General features: G+C 34.2%; 4 protein-coding genes across 6 annotated transcripts; 2 read left to right on the forward strand and 2 right to left on the reverse strand.

Moving 5' to 3' along the window:
- Window positions 1-4743: 4743 nt before the first annotated feature.
- Window positions 4744-6429, forward strand: LOC125222028 (60S ribosomal protein L37a-1). Its single transcript, XM_048124414.1, has 5 exons — window positions 4744-4834; window positions 5676-5715; window positions 5857-5945; window positions 6026-6108; window positions 6188-6429. Exons 1-5 carry the CDS (start codon window positions 4832-4834, stop codon window positions 6249-6251), a joined length of 279 nt encoding a protein of 92 aa, XP_047980371.1. The 5' UTR covers window positions 4744-4831; the 3' UTR covers window positions 6252-6429.
- Window positions 6430-6723: 294 nt separating this feature from the next.
- On the reverse strand, window positions 6724-9266 carry LOC125222027 (putative casein kinase II subunit beta-4). Of its 2 annotated transcripts, none has more exons than XM_048124413.1 (5): window positions 8879-9266; window positions 8271-8477; window positions 7747-7856; window positions 7491-7656; window positions 6724-7329 (listed from the first exon to the last, which is right to left on the reverse strand). In XM_048124413.1, the coding sequence occupies exons 1-5, from the start codon at window positions 9045-9047 to the stop codon at window positions 7199-7201; spliced, it is 783 nt and encodes a 260-aa protein (XP_047980370.1). In that variant the 5' UTR covers window positions 9048-9266; the 3' UTR covers window positions 6724-7198. The 2 variants fall into 2 exon arrangements, with proteins under 2 accessions (XP_047980370.1, XP_047980369.1); XM_048124412.1 differs by having other exon boundaries at window positions 8271-8492; window positions 8879-9263.
- A 1550-nt stretch (window positions 9267-10816) lies between these two features.
- Window positions 10817-12357, reverse strand: LOC125223500 (cytochrome c oxidase-assembly factor COX23, mitochondrial). 2 transcript variants are annotated; one of them, XR_007176723.1, is made up of 4 exons: window positions 12214-12357; window positions 11578-11654; window positions 11343-11476; window positions 10817-11105 (listed from the first exon to the last, which is right to left on the reverse strand). XR_007176723.1 is itself a non-coding variant. In XM_048126676.1 (4 exons), the coding sequence occupies exons 1-3, from the start codon at window positions 12290-12292 to the stop codon at window positions 11429-11431; spliced, it is 204 nt and encodes a 67-aa protein (XP_047982633.1). In that variant the 5' UTR covers window positions 12293-12357; the 3' UTR covers window positions 10817-11105; window positions 11421-11428. The 2 variants fall into 2 exon arrangements, 1 of the variants encoding a protein (XP_047982633.1); XM_048126676.1 differs by having other exon boundaries at window positions 11421-11476.
- A 4607-nt stretch (window positions 12358-16964) lies between these two features.
- Window positions 16965-19076, forward strand: LOC125185182 (uncharacterized protein At1g28695-like). Its single transcript, XM_048081680.1, has 2 exons — window positions 16965-17482; window positions 18411-19076. Exons 1-2 carry the CDS (start codon window positions 16967-16969, stop codon window positions 18933-18935), a joined length of 1041 nt encoding a protein of 346 aa, XP_047937637.1. The 5' UTR covers window positions 16965-16966; the 3' UTR covers window positions 18936-19076.
- Window positions 19077-19208: the final 132 nt, after the last annotated feature.

Raw genomic sequence — 19208 nt, forward strand, 5'->3', positions numbered from 1 at the left:
AAGCAATATATGGGCTTAAACAGGCTTCAAGAGCCTGGTTCTTTACAGTTCACTCACTGCTGCTTACTCTTGGTTTCACCCAGTCTCGAGCTGATGCTTCTATGTTCTTCAGGCACAGAGGAAATGAAGTCATATATCTACTTATCTATGTAGATGATATGCTCATTACGGGCAATTCCTCAGTTGCTATCCAACAGGTGATTTCTCAATTGCATTCTCACTTTTCTTTAAAAGATCTTAGGGAGGTGAGTCTATTTCTTGGAGTTGAAGTAGTAAGAACTGCTGAAAATGGTCTTCATTTATGCCAATCCAAGTACATCAAAGATCTCTTAAAGAAAGCCAATATGGTGGGTGCTAAAGGCTGTCCTACTCCTATGTCCTCTAGTTGTGAACTGAGCAAGAGTGTAGGAGAACCAATTTCTGATCCAAAAATGTTTAGAAGTGTTGTGGGAGCACTTCAATATGCAGCCATAACAAGACCAGATATAAATTATGCAGTGAATAAAGTGAGCCAATACATGTCTTCACCATTGGACACACACTGGAGAGCTATGAAGAGGATACTTAGGTATCTCTCTGGAACTGTAGATTTTGGCATTCAGATTCACAAGTCCAATGGTGAAATATCAGCATTCTCTGACTCAGATTGGGCTGTTGATCTTGATGATAGAAGATCAACAAGTGGGCTCTGTGCTTTCTATGGCAGAAATTTGATATCATGGTGTGTAAAGAAACAAAATGTTGTAGCACGTTCAAGCACTGAGGCAGAGTATAGAAGTTTGGCACAAGCAGCTTGTGAAGTGACTTGGTTGAATTCACTACTTAAAGAGATGAAGGTGCAGAAGAAGTGCAATCCGGTTGTTTGGGTGGACAATCTAAGTGCCATTGCACTGGCCTCAAATCCGGTGTTGCACGCACGAACAAAACACATAGAACTTGATGTGCATTTTGTGAGAGACAAAGTTCTTGCTAAGGAAATAGAACTGAGACATGTCCCAACTCTGGACCAGATAGCAGACATCTTCACAAAGCCATTGAGTCAACAATCCTTCGTGAAGCTGCGGCAAAGATTGGGGGTTGTGTCACTTGCCATTTTAAAGTTGAAAGTATTTTAGTGTTTCTCGGCAGATTTTAAAGTAAAACCCGAGTGCACTTAAAGATGGCATGACATGACTTTATTTTATGAAAATATTTTGGCATAAGTTCACTGAGTGTATCAAGTACTCAGCTCTGCATGTGTTTTCCCTATGTGCAGGTTGAGCTGTGACGAACGTAGAGGATGTTGAGCATAAAAGTGAAGAATATAGCAAATAACGTATTTTGAATATATTATGTCTCCATACATAATATTATTCAACTCTCGAATGCTTCCGCAAAACAGAATTTCTTTTGATTTCATGTATTTATTGTGATAATATTCATTTCAAGTTGTTGATTGTTGAAATGATACTGATTTTATTCGAGCTATTCCCATTTATTTTGAGCTTGTATTGTTGTCCCCTTTCTTCACCGCTTCTTTAATCCCCCATTAGTCGCGATCAACCGTGTTCTCTACCCTTAGAAAATGCGGTCGTGACAAAATGGTATCAGAGCAATTTTTCTTTCCGCTCTGGACCCAAGAGTCCTTTTCAGTCTTAGTCTAGACTCGTTTCGCTAGACAAAAAAAAATTGAATTGAAGGCTCAACATTCCGCTTCGCCACGCTCAACCGAGAAAGAGGTAATATACTTTTTATGAAAAATTTCTATGAGAAAGTTTTGGCGAAAGGAGGATGAGAAAATTTTCGAGAAAGAAAGATTTTGAAGAGGAATGATGGAGTATTTGACACGAAAGATGAAAGTTGATGTTAAAGTATGTTTTGAGTTTTGAGTCAAAAACTTTTATTTTAAAATTTAAACTGAGATGTTGAAATTTTGAGAAAAAATGTGAGCTCGAAAGAAAATGTTTGTTGTGAATGTAGAGGTGAAGTGCGAAAGTGTTTTGCTTTGGGATGTGTAAATGTTGTGTCTTCATACATGATATTATTCTACTCTCGAGTGCTTCCGCTAAACAGTACTCCCTCCGTCCCGCTTTAGCAGTCCCATTGACTTTTCTGCACTCGTTTTGTAAAAATGATAATAAATAGTTAAAGTGGAGAAATAATAAAGTAAAAAAGAGAATAATATAGAGAAGAGTCTTATCTACATTATTCTCTTTTTTACTTTATTATTTCTCCACTTTAACTATTTATTATCATTTTTACAAAACGAGTGCATAAAAGTCAATGGGACTGCTAAAGCGGGACGGAGGGAGTATTTCTTTGAGTTCAAGTATTGTTGAAATAATATTGATTTCGAGTTGTTGATTATTGAAGTGATACTCTGATTTTTATTTGACTTATTTCCTATGACATCGAGCTTTGGTCGAGTATATTTCGTTGTTCCCCTTTTCTTCCCCTTTTCTTTAACTATCCCCTATTCGCGATCAACCGTGTTTTCTATCCTTAGAAAATGCGGTCGTGACAGAATGGACGAAGAGACACCACTTCTTTGTGAAGGAATAAAGATTTGGACTAGCATAAATTAATTGATGTATTGGACTCAATATACTTTTGCATAAATAATTTAGGATGCCCCAACTCTTGTAATAAATACAGCAAAGAAAAGAAGTAAAATAATTGGTGAAAAGGCTTCTCAAAAACTAAGTGGGATTCGAATAGAATAAAATGGATCCTTCATGATCAACTGTAAAAGTCCAAAACTCTTTCAAGCTCAAAAAGAACAAAAGATTAAATGAAAAAAAAAGTTTGGCTTAAAAATTGTCATCCTTTCGAGAACAACAAAAGGATACAAAAAGTCGGGGTGTTACATTCTATCCACCTTAACAAAAATTTCGTCCCGAAATTTGCTTACCTCTTTCGAATATAATATTTCTCCACCATCTTGTCTTCCAATTCCAAACAGCTTCTTCATATCATTTAATTAACAATTGAAGTTGAAAGTATTTTAGTGTTTCTCGGCAGATTTTAAAGTAAAACCCGAGTGCACTTAAAGATGGCATGACATGACTTTATTTTATGAAAATATTTTGGCATAAGTTCACTGAGTGTATCAAGTACTCAGCTCTGCATGTGTTTTCCCTATGTGCAGGTTGAGCTGTGACGAACGTAGAGGATGTTGAGCATAAAAGTGAAGAATATAGCAAATAACGTATTTTGAATATATTATGTCTCCATACATAATATTATTCAACTCTCGAATGCTTCCGCAAAACAGAATTTCTTTTGATTTCATGTATTTATTGTGATAATATTCATTTCAAGTTGTTGATTGTTGAAATGATACTGATTTTATTCGAGCTATTCCCATTTATTTTGAGCTTGTATTGTTGTCCCCTTTCTTCACCGCTTCTTTAATCCCCCATTAGTCGCGATCAACCGTGTTCTCTGTCTTTAGAAAATGCGATCGTGACATTGTCGGACGAGGCGCCACACGTTGACGTGAGGGCGGCGAGGAAGGAGTACTAACACTTAATGTGGACGAATCAATGAGCTAATAATGAGAAGCAAGAACAAAAAACTGTAACATCTGAATTTTACGTGGAAAAACCTCTTCAGCATGATTAATACGAATTTGACTAAACTTCATGTGCTATTCCGATAATTTACCATTTTTTGTTCTCGTGCATAGACATTTCTGAAAAATAAAGCTTTAAGTTATTATCCTAGAAAAAATTCTCTCTCACCATCTTTACAATTAATTTTTTTTGCTATCAGAAGATGTTAGACGCCGTGGACGGATCTAGTAAGAGCATCAGAGAGGCATTTGCCCCACTCAAATTTTCTACTCAATGTATATATTGCCTATTATAATTTTTTAAAAAAAATTCACTAAAAAACCCTCTTCAAATTCTCCGTAGATAAATTTGCCACTCTCCCACAAATTCCCAGCTCTGCCCTTGTTAGACATGCTTAGGATGGTTACAACTTTAAAAATTTCTACATTTTGGACAAACACATCAAATATACTCACTCATCCCTAATAATTTGTCAACATTTAATCCGAAACGAGTTTAAGAAATATAATTGAAAGTGGGTTGAAAAAACGAGTTTCCACAAGAATATGCACTTTTCAATTTTGGAAATTCTTTTTATCTCTAATAAGGTGAGACCCATTCCACTAACAATACTTTGATTACTACTTTTGTCTCTCTACCTCTCTCTTTTACTTTATCAATTTTGAATTAAAACTCGTGCTGAACCTAAAGTGTATCTTTTTTGTGACGGATCGGAGGGAGCAATAAAATGTGAGTGGGAATGAGTTAGATGAATGTGGGGTCCACTACCCCAAATTGGTAAAAGTGAAAGGTAATAAATTTTTAGGGACAAACGAAAATAGAAAATAGAAATAAGTGACAAATCTTTATAGTCAGAGGGAGTATTTATTTAGCTTTACTTATTAATTTTGTAGACTTGCAGTAGTTGCACAAGCCTTTGTTGTTTAATGTGAGAGTATATTTGTTCTTTCTAAATATTCATTTTATTTGATTTACCAAATAATCCTATTTCTTAGGGGACAAATAAATTTAACCGCATAAAATAAAATTATTTAAATCTACTTAGTTGATTAACATATTGGATTATTAAGTAGACAAAAGGGCCCAAATACGTTGGGCCAAACTAATGCAAATGCCCATATATTTGTGAATGGGCCGAATTAAATTGGGCTACATTAATTTGATTGCAAAAGTCCTCGATAGGTTTCGGTTATATATAATCACAGAATTGCATCTAGGGTTGAATCTAGGGTTTTTCGTCGCTGCAGCCTCACAGTCGTCTCTCTAGCTCGTTTGCGATGGTAAGCTTCTACCTTTCCGATGCGATTCTGCATTTTGCTCTGCGTCTTTCGTTGTTAACCGAATTGCATCAACAACTGCTGCTTATAACTCTGTATCTCATTTGCTTTACCCCTTGATTTGGGCAATTTAGGGGAAGTTTAATTGGTTCGGTGATAGTCTGATTATGCATTTACACGAGTAATTTGATTGATTTACATAGTTATTATGCGGTGCTTGCGTGACTCGCTTTGGTTATCGAATATCATTACTTCTGCTGCTTGCTTTGCACTGTAGATTTGAGTCATGTATTGATCGGCAGCTAAATAAACTTTAATTGTTTAAGACGGAGTTATTTGATTTTTGGTTCCGTTGTGAATATATCTTCTTTCAAAATTTTCAAGATTTTTAATGTATTCGAAGTTAATTACTTTAATTAGCAGTTTACTGGTCATCTCATCATTGCTGAGCAAGCTAATCTCTCCAGCTCTGTTTTTCATTTGCTTCCCCTGTGAGGTTCGGTGTTAATCTGATTATGTATTTTCACGTGTAATTTGATTGATTAACTTTGTCATTATGCGTTACTTGGGCCCTCGCTTTGGTTATCGGTTGTTAACGCTATTGTTGTTTGGTTTGCACTGTAGATTCGAGTCACATATATCTTGGTTGTTCATATACTTTAATTGTTGGAGGCAGAGTTATTTGATTTCTTTCACAATTTTTAAGATTTTATATAGCACTCCAAATATTAAGTTATTTGCTTTAATGATCATTTGATTGCCTATTTCATCTTTGTTGAGCTATAGATAAAGGTGTAGATTTTGTCAGTCTTTTAACACTTCTTCATTTAATTCCTATATACAGGCCAAGAGAACCAAGAAGGTTGGCATTGTTGGTAAATATGGTAGGTTCAATTTTGATTTGTTTCATTTTTACTAATCGACTACTATTTCTTACCGATTTTAATCTCACACATAGGGTTTACACACATTTGTTTGTTCTTTATGTATTTTCCCTAAATCTTGGATATTCCATGAAACTGCAGGCACTCGTTATGGTGCTAGTTTGAGGAAGCAAATCAAAAAGATGGAAGTCAGTCAACACAGCAAGTACTTCTGCGAGTTTTGCGGCAAGGTGTGTACTTTTTAGTAAATGCTTAAACTTGCATTTTACCACTGTTTCCTAGTTCTGTAAATTCAATCTTCCGTGTGCAGTATGCTGTGAAGAGACAGGCTGTTGGCATTTGGGGTTGCAAGGACTGCGGCAAAGTGAAGGCCGGTGGTGCCTACACAATGAAGTAATTACCCTTTACTTGTGCCAATGGTCATCTATGTGTGCCTAATTCTCATATCCTGACTCTGATTCTTGTGTAACAGCACTGCCAGTGCTGTGACCGTCAGGAGCACTATCAGAAGGTTGAGGGAGGCTACTGAGAGTTAAATTTTAGGAAAGACGGTGTGAATTTTGATTTCTCTATTGTTATCCTTTCTCATTTTCGTTAGACTTGGGTGTTTATGCTTTCTCATCAAAACTGAGGCTTATATCGGTCGAAAGTGCAGCTGTAACTTGATTTTGAATGATGTTTACTATTATACGTATTTGTTTCATTGATGTTGTACCTGTTTGCCTTTTTATTCACAATCTCAGGAGTTTCTATTTTAGTCCATGGATTGTTATAGTTGGTTAAATTTTTTTGTTTGCTGCTCAACCTCATTTTACTCAACACTTGGGATTTTTTTCTATTGACAACAATTTGTAGCAGAGAACTAGTAGATTTTCAACTACGTAGTTAAGCTATTGAACTAAAGTTATCAGACACCCTTTATTACCAATATTTGGTTGTGGAGAAATGACACACCCTCTTGAATAAGATTTGAGTAAAAAAGAATACCTAAATCCTTAATCAATCAAGTACAATTAAGAACAATTGAACCTTCATAGCTTTGAACGATTTCTTCAGCGTACGCTGCTGCAAAATGACATTGTTTGGCCATATGCATGGCGTCTGTAGAATGATGGGAGTGCCATTTTGTGGAAGATGGAGAAAACAGTAGTAGTTACATTCGTCAACGTTTTTGTAGCAAAAATTTGATGACTCTAGCGTACAATATTTGTTAATTTCTTGGTGCAATTTAAATTTCAATATAGTGGTGACAAGTATGCACACGGGAAAAACTACAGGAGTAAGTGCTTCAAGCATCTCTCAGCATGGAAAAGATATTAGCTTACTTAGAGGCTCTTTTTCTTCCTTCAATATTTTTGCAATTCAATGTTGTCCTCAGCCTTCTCCTGCTCTGTCGCGAGGCCACTTGGTACACCACATTACACCAGATACAAAACGTTTACCCAAGCAATAATTTCAACTGCATGTGATGACGAAACATTCGTCAAGGCTTGTGGAGTTTGAACCCAAAAACTCTGGGGACATAGCTCTGCACAGGCTTCTGTGGCTTGAGGTGCCCATAGGTCATCAAATATAGATGAGGGAAAGTGGTACCAAAATATGCTCCATCCATATCTATGCTAGTTAAGGAAAGCATCACAAAATGAAACATACTATGCCAAGAGGATCTTGAGGATATCTCACTTACTGTTCCTGAGCTCAATACACTCAGTTGAAAATTGTGCATGAATTTACTACAATATGAAAATCTTAAGATAAAAAGCATAGAAGGATACTGCCTTGATATTTGGATCGTGGATAGAAAATATCTTCACATTTGGGACAGTATATTTTTACGGTACTGGAGTGTGGAATGTCTGATTGTCCAACGGGAAGACAAGGCTGTCCACAGCAATAAACTCTTGGACATCTTCCAAAGTCATAATTCTTGTACTTCTCTAACTGTTTTAGGTAGCAGCTTGACAAGTTAGATACCGTAACTGAAGGACGAGGAAGTTAGAAAAATAGAAGCTGAGGGAGTAATGATGATACCATTGCTGCCATTCCCTTGGAGGTCAAGATGTACCGGACATGGATAAGGCCGTAGAGCATTTCAGCAGCCGACTCAACCAATTCATTTTGTTCCTCAGTGAACATATCACCTACATATGTTCCAAATGGAGACTGTTAGCACTGAAACCAGTCCACTGTCAAAAGGCATCACAAGTGAACACCAGATGCCAATCACTAAAAATAAAAAAATCCAAACCAAGGAACACAGAAAAAGTAGCCCAAGCTTTGGGAGAACTGTGCACCAATAAATAGCATGCAGCTATTCATGAAACTACGAGGAAGCAGAGTTCACGCCACTATACAAACATTCAAGCAGCTATCTGGAAAAACATGATGACTTTATAAGTAACCAAAAACATAATTGCACCAGAAGTAACAAATGAATATGGCTATTGAAATTCATGCGAGCCACAACATTTTAGATGGATTTCTTCGATCCTTTACTGGTCGATCACAATCAAGGCTTGCAAAGAACAAGTAAGCAAACATTATAAAATGCCTACCATGAGAAGATTCAACATCCAGAATAAGGTCAAGTGCAGAATCATAATATGGTACTTGACTGCTCAACCCACAAAGATTAAAATCATCTTGGATGTATTCATCGTCGACTTCACAGAAGAATTCATTTCCACGCAAGTCGCAAAACCATGAAATCCAGGATGCATCATCCCCATCAGAACCACTGACATCAGATTCCTCTTCGCTGCCTGTGTCAGATTCATCTACAAGAGTCACATATAACGCAAAATTATTTTCTTGTTCAAAGAATACATATTTGGACTGTATGTAGAAGGACAAGTAAATGTTCATGCTGATAACGTAAACAGGCAGGCAAATACAAATAAAGTACAGACGGAATCCAAAATCAGCTATGATACAAGCATAAATACTAGTAGATGTTAACTGCATGCAAAGACTCCCTTTTAAGTCCAAGATGCAGGAGTAGGAGCATGTGAGGTTAAAGTAAAAGGGATTGGAGGAGGGAGTATATAGATAAAAATTGAAGGAAAAAAAAAAATTCGATTTTGACCGCCGCGGCTTGCAATAGACAACACGGCGGCGGTCCTATTGTTCACAAAAGCACAAGCAAAGTAGGCAAACAACCTACCATCCGAACACTGGTTTCTGTCAGTAGGGAGGGTGGAGGAAGAGCGATTGGTTCTAGGGTCGACGGAACCCTTGTTTCTGGAGGTGGAAGGCGAAGACTTTTCCAAATGTTTGTCCAAGGCGTCGTCGATTCGCTTCCGATCCAACATCTCCCCTCGATCTCTGTACATGTTAGCCAACAGGGGAAAATCAAATTGACCAAAATTAGGAGAGGCGTATGGGATTGGGAATCATAATTCCAAGATTGAAGGGGAAAAGGGTGAGAATTTGGAGAGAACTAGGGTTTGTTTCTATGGTACACCGAGAGAGAGACGCAGCTGGCGATGCTGCTCTTTATTTTTCATTTTCGATTTTCTTCGTTACGTCTCTGTTGATTCATTTTTCAGATATTTTTCTATTTTCCTTTTCCCTTTTCCCTTTTCCCTTTTCCCTTTTCCCTTTTCATTCTTCTAATTTCCTTTTAATTAATTCAATAATCCGTTCTTTTTCGTTTTCTCTTCCTTACCAATATGTCTAGTAGTACCATTGCGTGTTTGATACTCATGTCAAGATAATGGCTACCAATAGGGGTGGGAATACGGATATCGGGTATTGAATTTACTCGTACCCGATCCGATATCCGTTGGATTTTGGATACCCAATATCCAATTTTATGGGATTGGATTTGGGATTGAGTATTGAAATATAAGATAAATCTGGTATTGGATAACCCGAATGGATATTGGGTATTACCCGAATATCAAATTTATTATTTTAACCATATTTTAAATTAGGTTTAGTCATTTTGCATTAAATAATCTTATACTTTAAAATAAAAGTGATCCATTTTTTTTTTGTTTTATACTACAAAATAAATGAAACATTAAAGACATTCAATTTAGATATTTCTATATTTCCATTAATATATAAAATTCAATTTTTTTATTAGTTATTAACATTTGTAAAGAGTCGGGTATTTGGGTACCCGATACGTCGGGTATGGATACCCGGAACGGGTATTGAAGTACCCGAAAATATATCGGGGCGGGTTTTGGATAGACATTTTGGTGATTTTCGGGTTTAGATACCCGGTTTTTTCGGGTCGGATATCTGTTGATATCCATATTCCCACCCCTAGCCACCAAGAAAATAATCAACAATTTTGATTAATTGTGTCCGAATCGAGTGTGGACATACCATTTTGATTAGCTCGTATTTAATTATGTTTCATATTTAATTATGTTTCATACTCCATATAATATAACTACTATTATAAAATTTGCAGTTGCTTTTTTTGATGCGAATACTGAATAATGTGAAGATTGGATTTACTCTTTGATTTTCTTTATTGTGAGACTCTGTGTCATTATCAATTTTATTAAATCTCCCCTATTGAGTATTGACTTAAATCTTCCTGCTGCGTCATTGAAGAAAATCTTTGAATTTCTTCACATTTTCAACAACAAAAATCTGTCAATCGATGCCCATATAACCTACAGTATTTAATTAGTATGACATAACAAAAAAGCATACATTTTGCAAGTTTGGATGAAAATTGAGGCTAAAATATGATACCAAACGCAAAGAAAAAGATATTAAGATTCCACATTTAAGTAGCCAAATTAATATATATACCTAATACGCCCATCCCATGCAAGGCGCAATAATAATCACATTCTATAAATTGTAACTACGTACTTAATTATGAGTATCAGAGCTAATTTGGTCTATTAAGAAATTCATAGCAAATTAGAATTTGTACTACATTATAAAATAGATATAAAACCATATTCATATTATTATCAAACTAAAAGCACTCTATTATCCCAAGGAGATGAAAACAACAAATAATCATATTTAATGAGTCATCTTCCAAATGTGTATTGTGTGCACCCTCATCTTACTGTGAAAGCCATGGTAAAAAATATTGCTTTAAGACAATAATTATAAGAAGAAACCATAGGCAAATATTTTCATATTAAATAGTTCCACAATCCTAGAAACACACAAACAGATGTTACTAATGTGAATATATATACCTACTGTTTATCTCGTACCACATGGCACATACAACATAAAAGAGATCATAACATGTTATGATGAACAATCTTCATAGAAACAAAAGCAAATAGTAGTAACCTAATCAAAGTGAAACCAAACACAATGTATCATATTCTCCTCTTTCCATATAGTGAACTCTGTCTATCCACCTTTTAGAAAGGCCGGAACTTATCGAAAGCGATAAACATCTGCAAAGGAATTAGTTATAAGCTAGTAGTTGACTAGTTCACAAAAAAGAGAGAAAAGAAAGATCACAAAAATCCAAGTGTATACACAAAAGGCCCCTTTGAAAAATTTCACACATTATCGAATCTTGAAACAGAGCATAGCATTGCATAAATGGTTTCCTCACAAACTTATATAGGAAAACACAATCAGAAGATATTTGTTATTTGAGTAAAAAACTCGAGAGCAATGCTACATACAAGTGTAAGAAGACGAAATATCGGTGGGATACATATAACTGAGCATTCAAGCCCAAAATGTTACAGTCAATCATGTACCAATATGTTCATGAAAAGAGAGATCGACTCCTATTCCGTTCCAGCCGTGCTTCCCTCTGTCAGGTTAAAGAAAGGAGATAACCAATCTCTTCTCCAAATTCAATAATTAACACACGAAAATAATTAAGCATTTTCCATATACTAGTATAATCCTCACCTCCTTTTTTCTGCATTCCTTGTAAACGTCAAAATGTTGTTGGCATTTACTCTTCTCATTGCTGTATTCTTCTAAACCTGAAATATTAGAATGCAGAATATGTTAACTTTGAAAGCCATCACACAAATCTAAATAAATTGAAGTAAAGCTAAAACAGAAAGATATGGCAATTTGGAGGCAACAAAGAAAATAACAGAATGCTTTTGCCTTGGACATTACTAGTGAAATTATTCCCACTTAATAAACTATTCAAATGCAAAATCCAGAAGGATATGTAAAAATAACATTGTTTTCTCTTTCAAACCTCTCTCTAGCTGAGAGCCCTTGCTAATACCAACTCACCTATTGAGCTCCAAATTGTAATCTAGCTAATGCACAAAACACATAGGAGTATAATATTTTTATACAATCAATTCAGCTGAACTCAAAGCCCTAAAAAAATCCAAACCACGCGAAACCATTGATCTTCGAGATCCTAAGTGAGAATTCTACGAGGATTTCTCTAAAATTCACACTTTCCAAAGGAACGACAGAGATTATTCAAAATTGGGGAACATCAGATCAATTAAATCCTGTTCATAAACCCTAAACTAGAAGAGAGAGTGAAAAGGGTGATATTAAATGAAGGACGATTACATTTAAGGGAGGCGGTGTAAGCAGGGAAGCAATCAGAGTCGGAGATACGAGCAGCGCTAGGATACGCCGGCGACGTCATCTTCAACAAATTATTTTCTCCGATGATGTTTCTTCTTTTACTTTTCTGTTCATTATGATATGGGCTTCGTATATATTAGTAGGAGTACTCGTTAGCTTGGGCTTTAGCTTATTAACTACTTGGGCTCCATGTTTGGACCAATTAATTAAACCATACTTATTGAATACGAGTATCGACAAAACTTATAATACCTCCTAAAAGTAGAAACAATTATTTTTATCCGTTTCCTTAAAATAAAACTTTCCTTATTTAAAATTTTGAAATATTTTTTAAGAGAAAAAATAAATACTACTGTACTAGTTACTTACTCCATCCGTTCCATAGTACTCCCTCCGTTCACGAATAAGAGTCCGTTTTTTCATTTTTGTCCGTCCACGAATAAGAGTCCCGGTTCATAATTACCATAAATGGTAAAGAGACCCCACATTCCACTAACTCATTCCACCCACATATCATTTAAAATTAATATATACAAGTGGGACCCCTATTCCACTAACTTTCTTCCACCCACTTTTCTTAACATTTCTTAAAATCCGTGTCATTTAGAAATGGGACTTTTAATCGTGGACGGAGGGAGTAATAGATTCATTTTGCCATTTTAGTACGTTCCATAGTAATAGAGTCATTTTCCTTTTTAGTAAAAGTCAACGCATTTTTCCACACCTACTTTACTCTCTCTTACTTTTTTCTCTCTTCATCACTCTACCTTTTTCATTTTCCACTTTACACTCCCTTCACTTAACTCACTTAACACAATTTTTCTTAATCTCCATGTCGAAAAGAAACGCCTCGTTATTATGGAACATAGGTAGTATTTCTTATGAATTGGTAGTTGATATCAATACCTATGCATTGATATTTTTGTTCTTCGTATTGATACGTGGGAGTTGGGAGAACCAGATTTTGTTCATTTATTTGACAATATAACGGTTAAAGAAGAAAAGAAAAGACCTAGGATATGCGTTTGGATTTTGACTTAAATAGGTTTTGGAATCAGAAGTTTAACTAAGTGGGCTTTCAGACTTTCATTTTATATTAGATTATTGAATAATTAAAAAACGTACTATGCATTTGTAAATAATGCGCTTCCACCCATGTATTAATAATTAATATTAAGATTTATTAATCTCCAAATTAGGATTTACTAGTTACTAAAACTAATTTATTAATCATAAAGCCAAGTGCAACAAACTTGTCTAACTTTATAAAAATATTTTGAGTGTAAATATTTAAATAATTTTCATCCTATTCTATAAAATGTTGCACAATAGTCGAATAGCCATTTTCTGAGTGTAAAATTTAGATTGATCTCTTACTATTAGTCATTCTTTTAATCATCTAGATCAGTTTTACAAGATTCAATAGTTTATTTTATATTTTCAGTAGTATATATAGTTTAATTAGTTTGGGGAATGTTATATTACTAACTTAATACTTAATTGCTAATTACAATTAAATAATAGCCATTAGATATTCAAATTAAGGGCCTAGATCATCAATCAAGAAATATCAATACGATCAACAAAAAACGTCAATAAAGCCATAGAATTTAATTCCATAAAATATCAATATGGGTATTAATGTCAATTAACTACATGTTTAGTTATAACTAACTTTTAAAAGAAATTCCAAAACTTTAAATTCATATAACATATATCAAATTAAAGATAATTTTATAAGGATTCCAACGATATCATATATGCATATGTTCCGACGTCAAAATTTGAAAAAAAAATCGAAAATTTTTCAATTTTTTCGTAAAGCAGAAATGTCAACATACTATATAAAATATGTCAATATAATACATGTAGAATGTCAATATAAGCAATGAGTTAGCATTCTTAAAGCATCGTGTTGACATTCTCAAAGCATTGTGTTGATATTTTCGAAACACTATATTGACATTTTCATCTAAAACCCTAATTTGACGTTTTTTTATAATCTTTTTTGATTTTATTAATAAAAACGAAAATTACACGTGACAAATTGTAGACCACACGTTTTCTAAAATCCTATGACCTTAAATTAGTTGTAGTTAGCAATTAAATGATGAGTTAACAATTGATCACTCCCCTGCTAGGTATATATAGACATAATATGCTACCACTAAGCTAAAAGAAATCTTAATCGAAGCACAAATATACCGTGTATTAAGTTGATAATTACATCTAAAATGAAAACTAAGATCCAATCTCATTTCTTGGATATCAAATATATACCATGCACGTATCGCACTACTATTTTCAATTTTCCTTTGCTATCTTCTCAGTCTAGCTACTTAATTCACATGCTACTTCTAATACTTCATTTATATTCTAATACTAGGGGGAGTGATTAATTGCTAACTCATCATTTAATTGCTAACTATAATTAATTTAAGGTCACATGATTTTAAAAAATGTGTGTTCTACAATTTGCCACGTGTAATTTCCATTTTTATTAATTAAATCAACAAAAAAAAACGCCAAATTAGGGTTTTGGATGAAAATGTCAATATAGTATTTCGAAAATATCAACACAATGCTTTGAGAATGTCAACACAAATTTAGGATTGACATTGTATATGCTTTATATTGACATATTATCTTAGCTGTATTGACATTAGCCTGTGTACGAAAAATACTGAAAATTCTAGATTTTTTTTTTTCAAATTTTGGCGTCGGAACATATGCATGTAGTATATCGTTGGAATCCTTATAAAATTATCTTTAATTTGATATATGTTATATGAATTTAAAGTTTTGGGATTTTCTTTTAAACGTTAGTTATAACTAACTTGACATTAATACCCCTATTAATTTTTATTGGAATTAATCCTATAGTCTTATTAACGTTTTTTTTTATCGTATTGACATTTTGTGGTTAATGATCTAGGCCTTTAATTTGAATATCTAATGGCTATTATGGAGTTGTAGTTAGCAATTAAGCATTGAGTTAGCAATATAATACTCCCCCTAGTACTAGTATTTAGTTATATATAAATAATGACCAACTTATGAATTAATAGTATCGACAATTTCAAAGAAATCATCGCAAATATCTGAAATTGGCTCAACTCTCCTTAGGAATTCATGCTTTCTTTCCAATTCAACTTATATACGTAATTATTTCAACACTTTACAAATCCATTAACAAGGTTGGTGAGAAACGGCGAAGAATCAACGGTCTTGCAAATAAGCACAGATGAGTTCCACGACGATCCATCCTCAACTAAAATCAGGGTCAACACAGGGTTTTATTTCATCAAATCCAACAACAAACGACGTCGTTGATTCAGAGATGGTACGACGCAAGGAAGAGGAAGGAGTGGGATGGAGTGAAAGAGCAATACATTTATGGTTTTTTTTTTTTTTTTTTTTTTTTTTTTTTTTTTTTTTTTTTTTTTTTTTTTTTTTTTTTTTTTTTTTCTCACTTTTAGTATGTAGCTCGAATACTAAAAACAGTTCCTATTGATTTTAGGATTATTCTCGACTCATATTTCCTACTTAATTAAATACCATATATACTGGCTCTTTAGGATCAACATTTTCTTAATTCCGTGTCAAATTAAAGTGAAACAGTTTAATCTTAAAGACGTAATACTGTATTAGTCTAATTTTATAAAAATATTTTTAATGTAAATATTTAAATACTTTTTCATCCTAGCTATTAAGTAAAATGTTGCATAGTAGTACTATACTCCCTCCGTTCCATAGTAATGGAGACAAAACTTTTTGGCACGGAGATTAAGAAAAATTGTGTTAGGTGAGTTAAGTAAAAAGAGAATAAAGTGAAAAATGAAAAAGGTAGAGAGATGAAGATAGAAAAAAGTAAGAGAGAGTAAAGTAGGTGTGGAAAAATGTGTTGACTTTTACTAAAAAGGGAAATGACTCTATTACTATGGAACGGACAGAAATGGAAAAACGCCCCTATTACTGTGGAACGGAGGGAGTATAATATATGGTCGACGGTGGCGGATCTAGAAATTTTAGATTGGAGGTGTGATAAATAATTACACCAATTAGATATTTAATATTTCATCATTTTTTTTGTATTTTCTATAATTTATTTTTCAGTGAGACAAATGATTATATATAAAAAATTGATAATTTTTTTTGTGTGCTAATACTTGAAATTTTTTCAATATTTTTAAAATAGAGATTATTGTTACTTGAAATATTAATATTTAAGAAAGAGTTTTTAAAAATTTTAAATAAAACATAATGTATCATATTTTCTATAAATAAACAAAATATAAGTATGATTAAAAATCATAAAAATAAAGATTATATCCACTCTCCCATTTAATGAAAACAGAAATAATAAATTGTATATATTGGTTAGAAACATAGATAAATGATTACGCTTTGACAGATGGGTATTTTACCACTAGGCTATTCCCAATTTTGGGGATACAATTGTATCCCATTGTACTTACATGGATGCGCGACTGATGGTCGAATATACTACAATTTTTTGGAGGTAAAATCTAGATTAATCTATTATATATTACTAATTATTTTAATCATCTATCTCTATTCCCCATATTGAAACATGACAAGGTAAGAAAGTATTTAATTAATATATAAATAAATTTCCAAATTTCAGGTAGTTTTCATGACTCTCCAACTCATGCCTCCTTCCTTCCTTATATATATTGTCATTGTAAAACACAAAACCAGTGGGAAATAAATCATGGATTACTCCAAAATCAATCCCAAACAGATTCTTGCAATCCTCTCTTTAATGGTAGCAACCCTAATTCTTGTTTCTTCATGGGAGCCTTTAACCTACAAACGAAACTCATTTCTCTCAGAGAAGATAAATTCAACCTCTGAAAAAGACGAGTTGGAGGTTGCGTTGGAGAAGGCGTCTATGGCGAATAAGACGGTGATCATCGCCTTCATCAACGAAGCGTACGTGGAGCCCAACGACGGCCAATATCCCTCCATGTTCGATCTCTTTGTCGAGGGTTTTTGGGTGGGAGAAGATACCCGGCGCCTCCTTAGCCATCTGGTGGTGGTCTCCATGGACACCACCGCCCACCAAAGGTGCCTCTTCCGCCGCCTCAACTGTTACATGATGGCGGCGGAAGGCGATGGTCTCGCCGGAGAGAAACTCTACATGTCGGCTGGGTTTATAGAGATGATGTGGAGGCGGACGTCTTTTCTCCTCCAACTTCTAAGCAGAGGATATAATTTCATCTTCACGGTATCTTCTTTTATTTTTATTTTTATTTTTCTATTTTTAAATTTCATTACTGTTGATAAATAAAAAGAAAAATCAATATTTAATATCGGCGTTAAAGGACGTCAAATATATCAAATCATATGGCATACCACGTACCTATCACTATTAAATTAGAATTGGTCATGCGATGAAAGATTTGAAGAGTGTTTATTTAAGTGCATTCTTTATTGTGAATATTGTAATTAAATTGGAATATTTTTAGTTTTAGATGTTACACACGACATGGCTACTTGGTAAGTCATTTTTTTAATGATTAAATTGGAACTTATATGTTGGGTGGAAATTAAAACAAATATGAATGGAAAAGCATGATTCGGATTATAGAACGGATCGGAAAATATCATTTTTTAATGATTAAATTGGAACTTATATGTTGGGTTGGAAACTTGGAATCACTACTAGAAAATTTCGAACATGTTTACATAGTCGTAGCTAACCTGCTGTGGACCACCCTAAATTAATTAGGAGTGGCCATTTAATAGTACATTAGACTAGATATAATAAATGAAGTATAGAGTGATAAAACGTAGGACCGCATGACACATGCATGTGTATTACTTGAAAATCTTGATATTTTATAGGGTTACTTTTACTTTTCAAATACTATATATGTTAAGCTACAAGAAAATGATGTCGTCTTTATAGTGAAGTTAACAATATTGAATTTTTATTTAGAATAGTCAAATTTATACAAAGAAGATCTACACGTTTTTGTGATGAATAAAATTCATTTAAGATATTGGCCTTGAAAATATGATTTATACTACAAAGGGTCGGACGAACTATTTAGAAGGAAAGGAAGTGTTTTGAAAAATCGTTGAAACACGCATATTTAAAAAACACCAAAATTTATCTGGTAATTTGATAGTATACATTTAAAAACGAGCAGGACACAGATGTATTATGGCTAAGGAATCCATTGACAAGGCTGGTGATGAACGAATCCATGGACTTACAAATAAGCACAGACAGGTTCAACGGCGATGCATCCTCAACCAGAAACCTTGTCAACACAGGGTTTTACTTCATCAAATCCAACAACAAAACGACATCATTGTTTCAGAGATGGTACGACACGAGGAAGAACTTGAGTGAGGTGAAAGAGCAAGACGCGCTGGAGATGCTAATAAGGCATGGCATCCTCACACGACTCGCCATTAAAACAAGATTCCTCGACACCCTCTATTTCAGTGGGTTTTGCAGTGACAGTCGCGACGTCAGATCTGTCGCGACTGTCCATGCCAACTGCTGCCGGAGCATCCGAGCAAAGGTCCTCGATTTGAAGGCTGTTTTGAGGGATTGGAAGGGGTTTAGACAAGTGGAAAGCAATGGTGTTCCTTCAAATACTACTAATAGCTTTACATGGTCTAGACATACATATTGTTACAATTCATGGCACCAAGGAGCCTCTTAAGATTTTTTTATTTTATTTTTCGAACTAAGGAAAACAGAAAAGGAGAATATCATGGGGTGACATGACATCTAGATATGTATACTGTCCAATTTTTACTCCCTCTGTCCGCATGAAGCGAAATATTTCTTTTTCGGCGCGAGATTTTATGTAGTACTCCATCCGTCCCAGGAAGATGACCCCTTTCTTGGGTGGCACGAGATTTTATGCAACTTTATTTTGTGTGTTGAGAAGAGAGAGTAAAGTAAGAGAGAGAATAAAGTAGAGATAAAGATG

This window comes from Salvia hispanica, chromosome 4, assembly GCF_023119035.1.
Source record: "Salvia hispanica cultivar TCC Black 2014 chromosome 4, UniMelb_Shisp_WGS_1.0, whole genome shotgun sequence".
Classification (NCBI taxonomy): Eukaryota; Viridiplantae; Streptophyta; class Magnoliopsida; order Lamiales; family Lamiaceae; genus Salvia; species Salvia hispanica.

Bases quoted from the DNA above. Each gene is read 5' to 3' on its own strand.
- LOC125222028 (XM_048124414.1), top strand. The intron at 5,716-5,856 runs GTAGGTTCAATT...ATGAAACTGCAG, and splicing joins TGGCATTGTTGGTAAATATG to GCACTCGTTATGGTGCTAGT. The intron at 6,109-6,187 runs GTAATTACCCTT...CTTGTGTAACAG, and splicing joins GGTGGTGCCTACACAATGAA to CACTGCCAGTGCTGTGACCG.
- LOC125222027 (XM_048124412.1), bottom strand. From the start codon at position 9,047: ATGTACAGAGATCGAGGGGAGATGTTGGATCGGAAGCGAATCGACGAC. The intron at 7,657-7,746 runs GTATCATCATTA...TACCTAAAACAG, and splicing joins CCAAGGGAATGGCAGCAATG to TTAGAGAAGTACAAGAATTA. The intron at 7,330-7,490 runs GTATCCTTCTAT...TAACTAGCATAG, and splicing joins ACGATCCAAATATCAAGGCA to ATATGGATGGAGCATATTTT.
- LOC125223500 (XM_048126676.1), bottom strand. From the start codon at position 12,292: ATGACGTCGCCGGCGTATCCTAGCGCTGCTCGTATCTCCGACTCTGAT. The intron at 11,655-12,213 runs GTAATCGTCCTT...CTAATATTTCAG, and splicing joins TTACACCGCCTCCCTTAAAT to GTTTAGAAGAATACAGCAAT. The intron at 11,477-11,577 runs GTGAGGATTATA...TTAACCTGACAG, and splicing joins AGGAATGCAGAAAAAAGGAG to AGGGAAGCACGGCTGGAACG.
- LOC125185182 (XM_048081680.1), top strand. From the start codon at position 16,967: ATGGATTACTCCAAAATCAATCCCAAACAGATTCTTGCAATCCTCTCT. The intron at 17,483-18,410 runs GTATCTTCTTTT...AAAAACGAGCAG, and splicing joins GATATAATTTCATCTTCACG to GACACAGATGTATTATGGCT.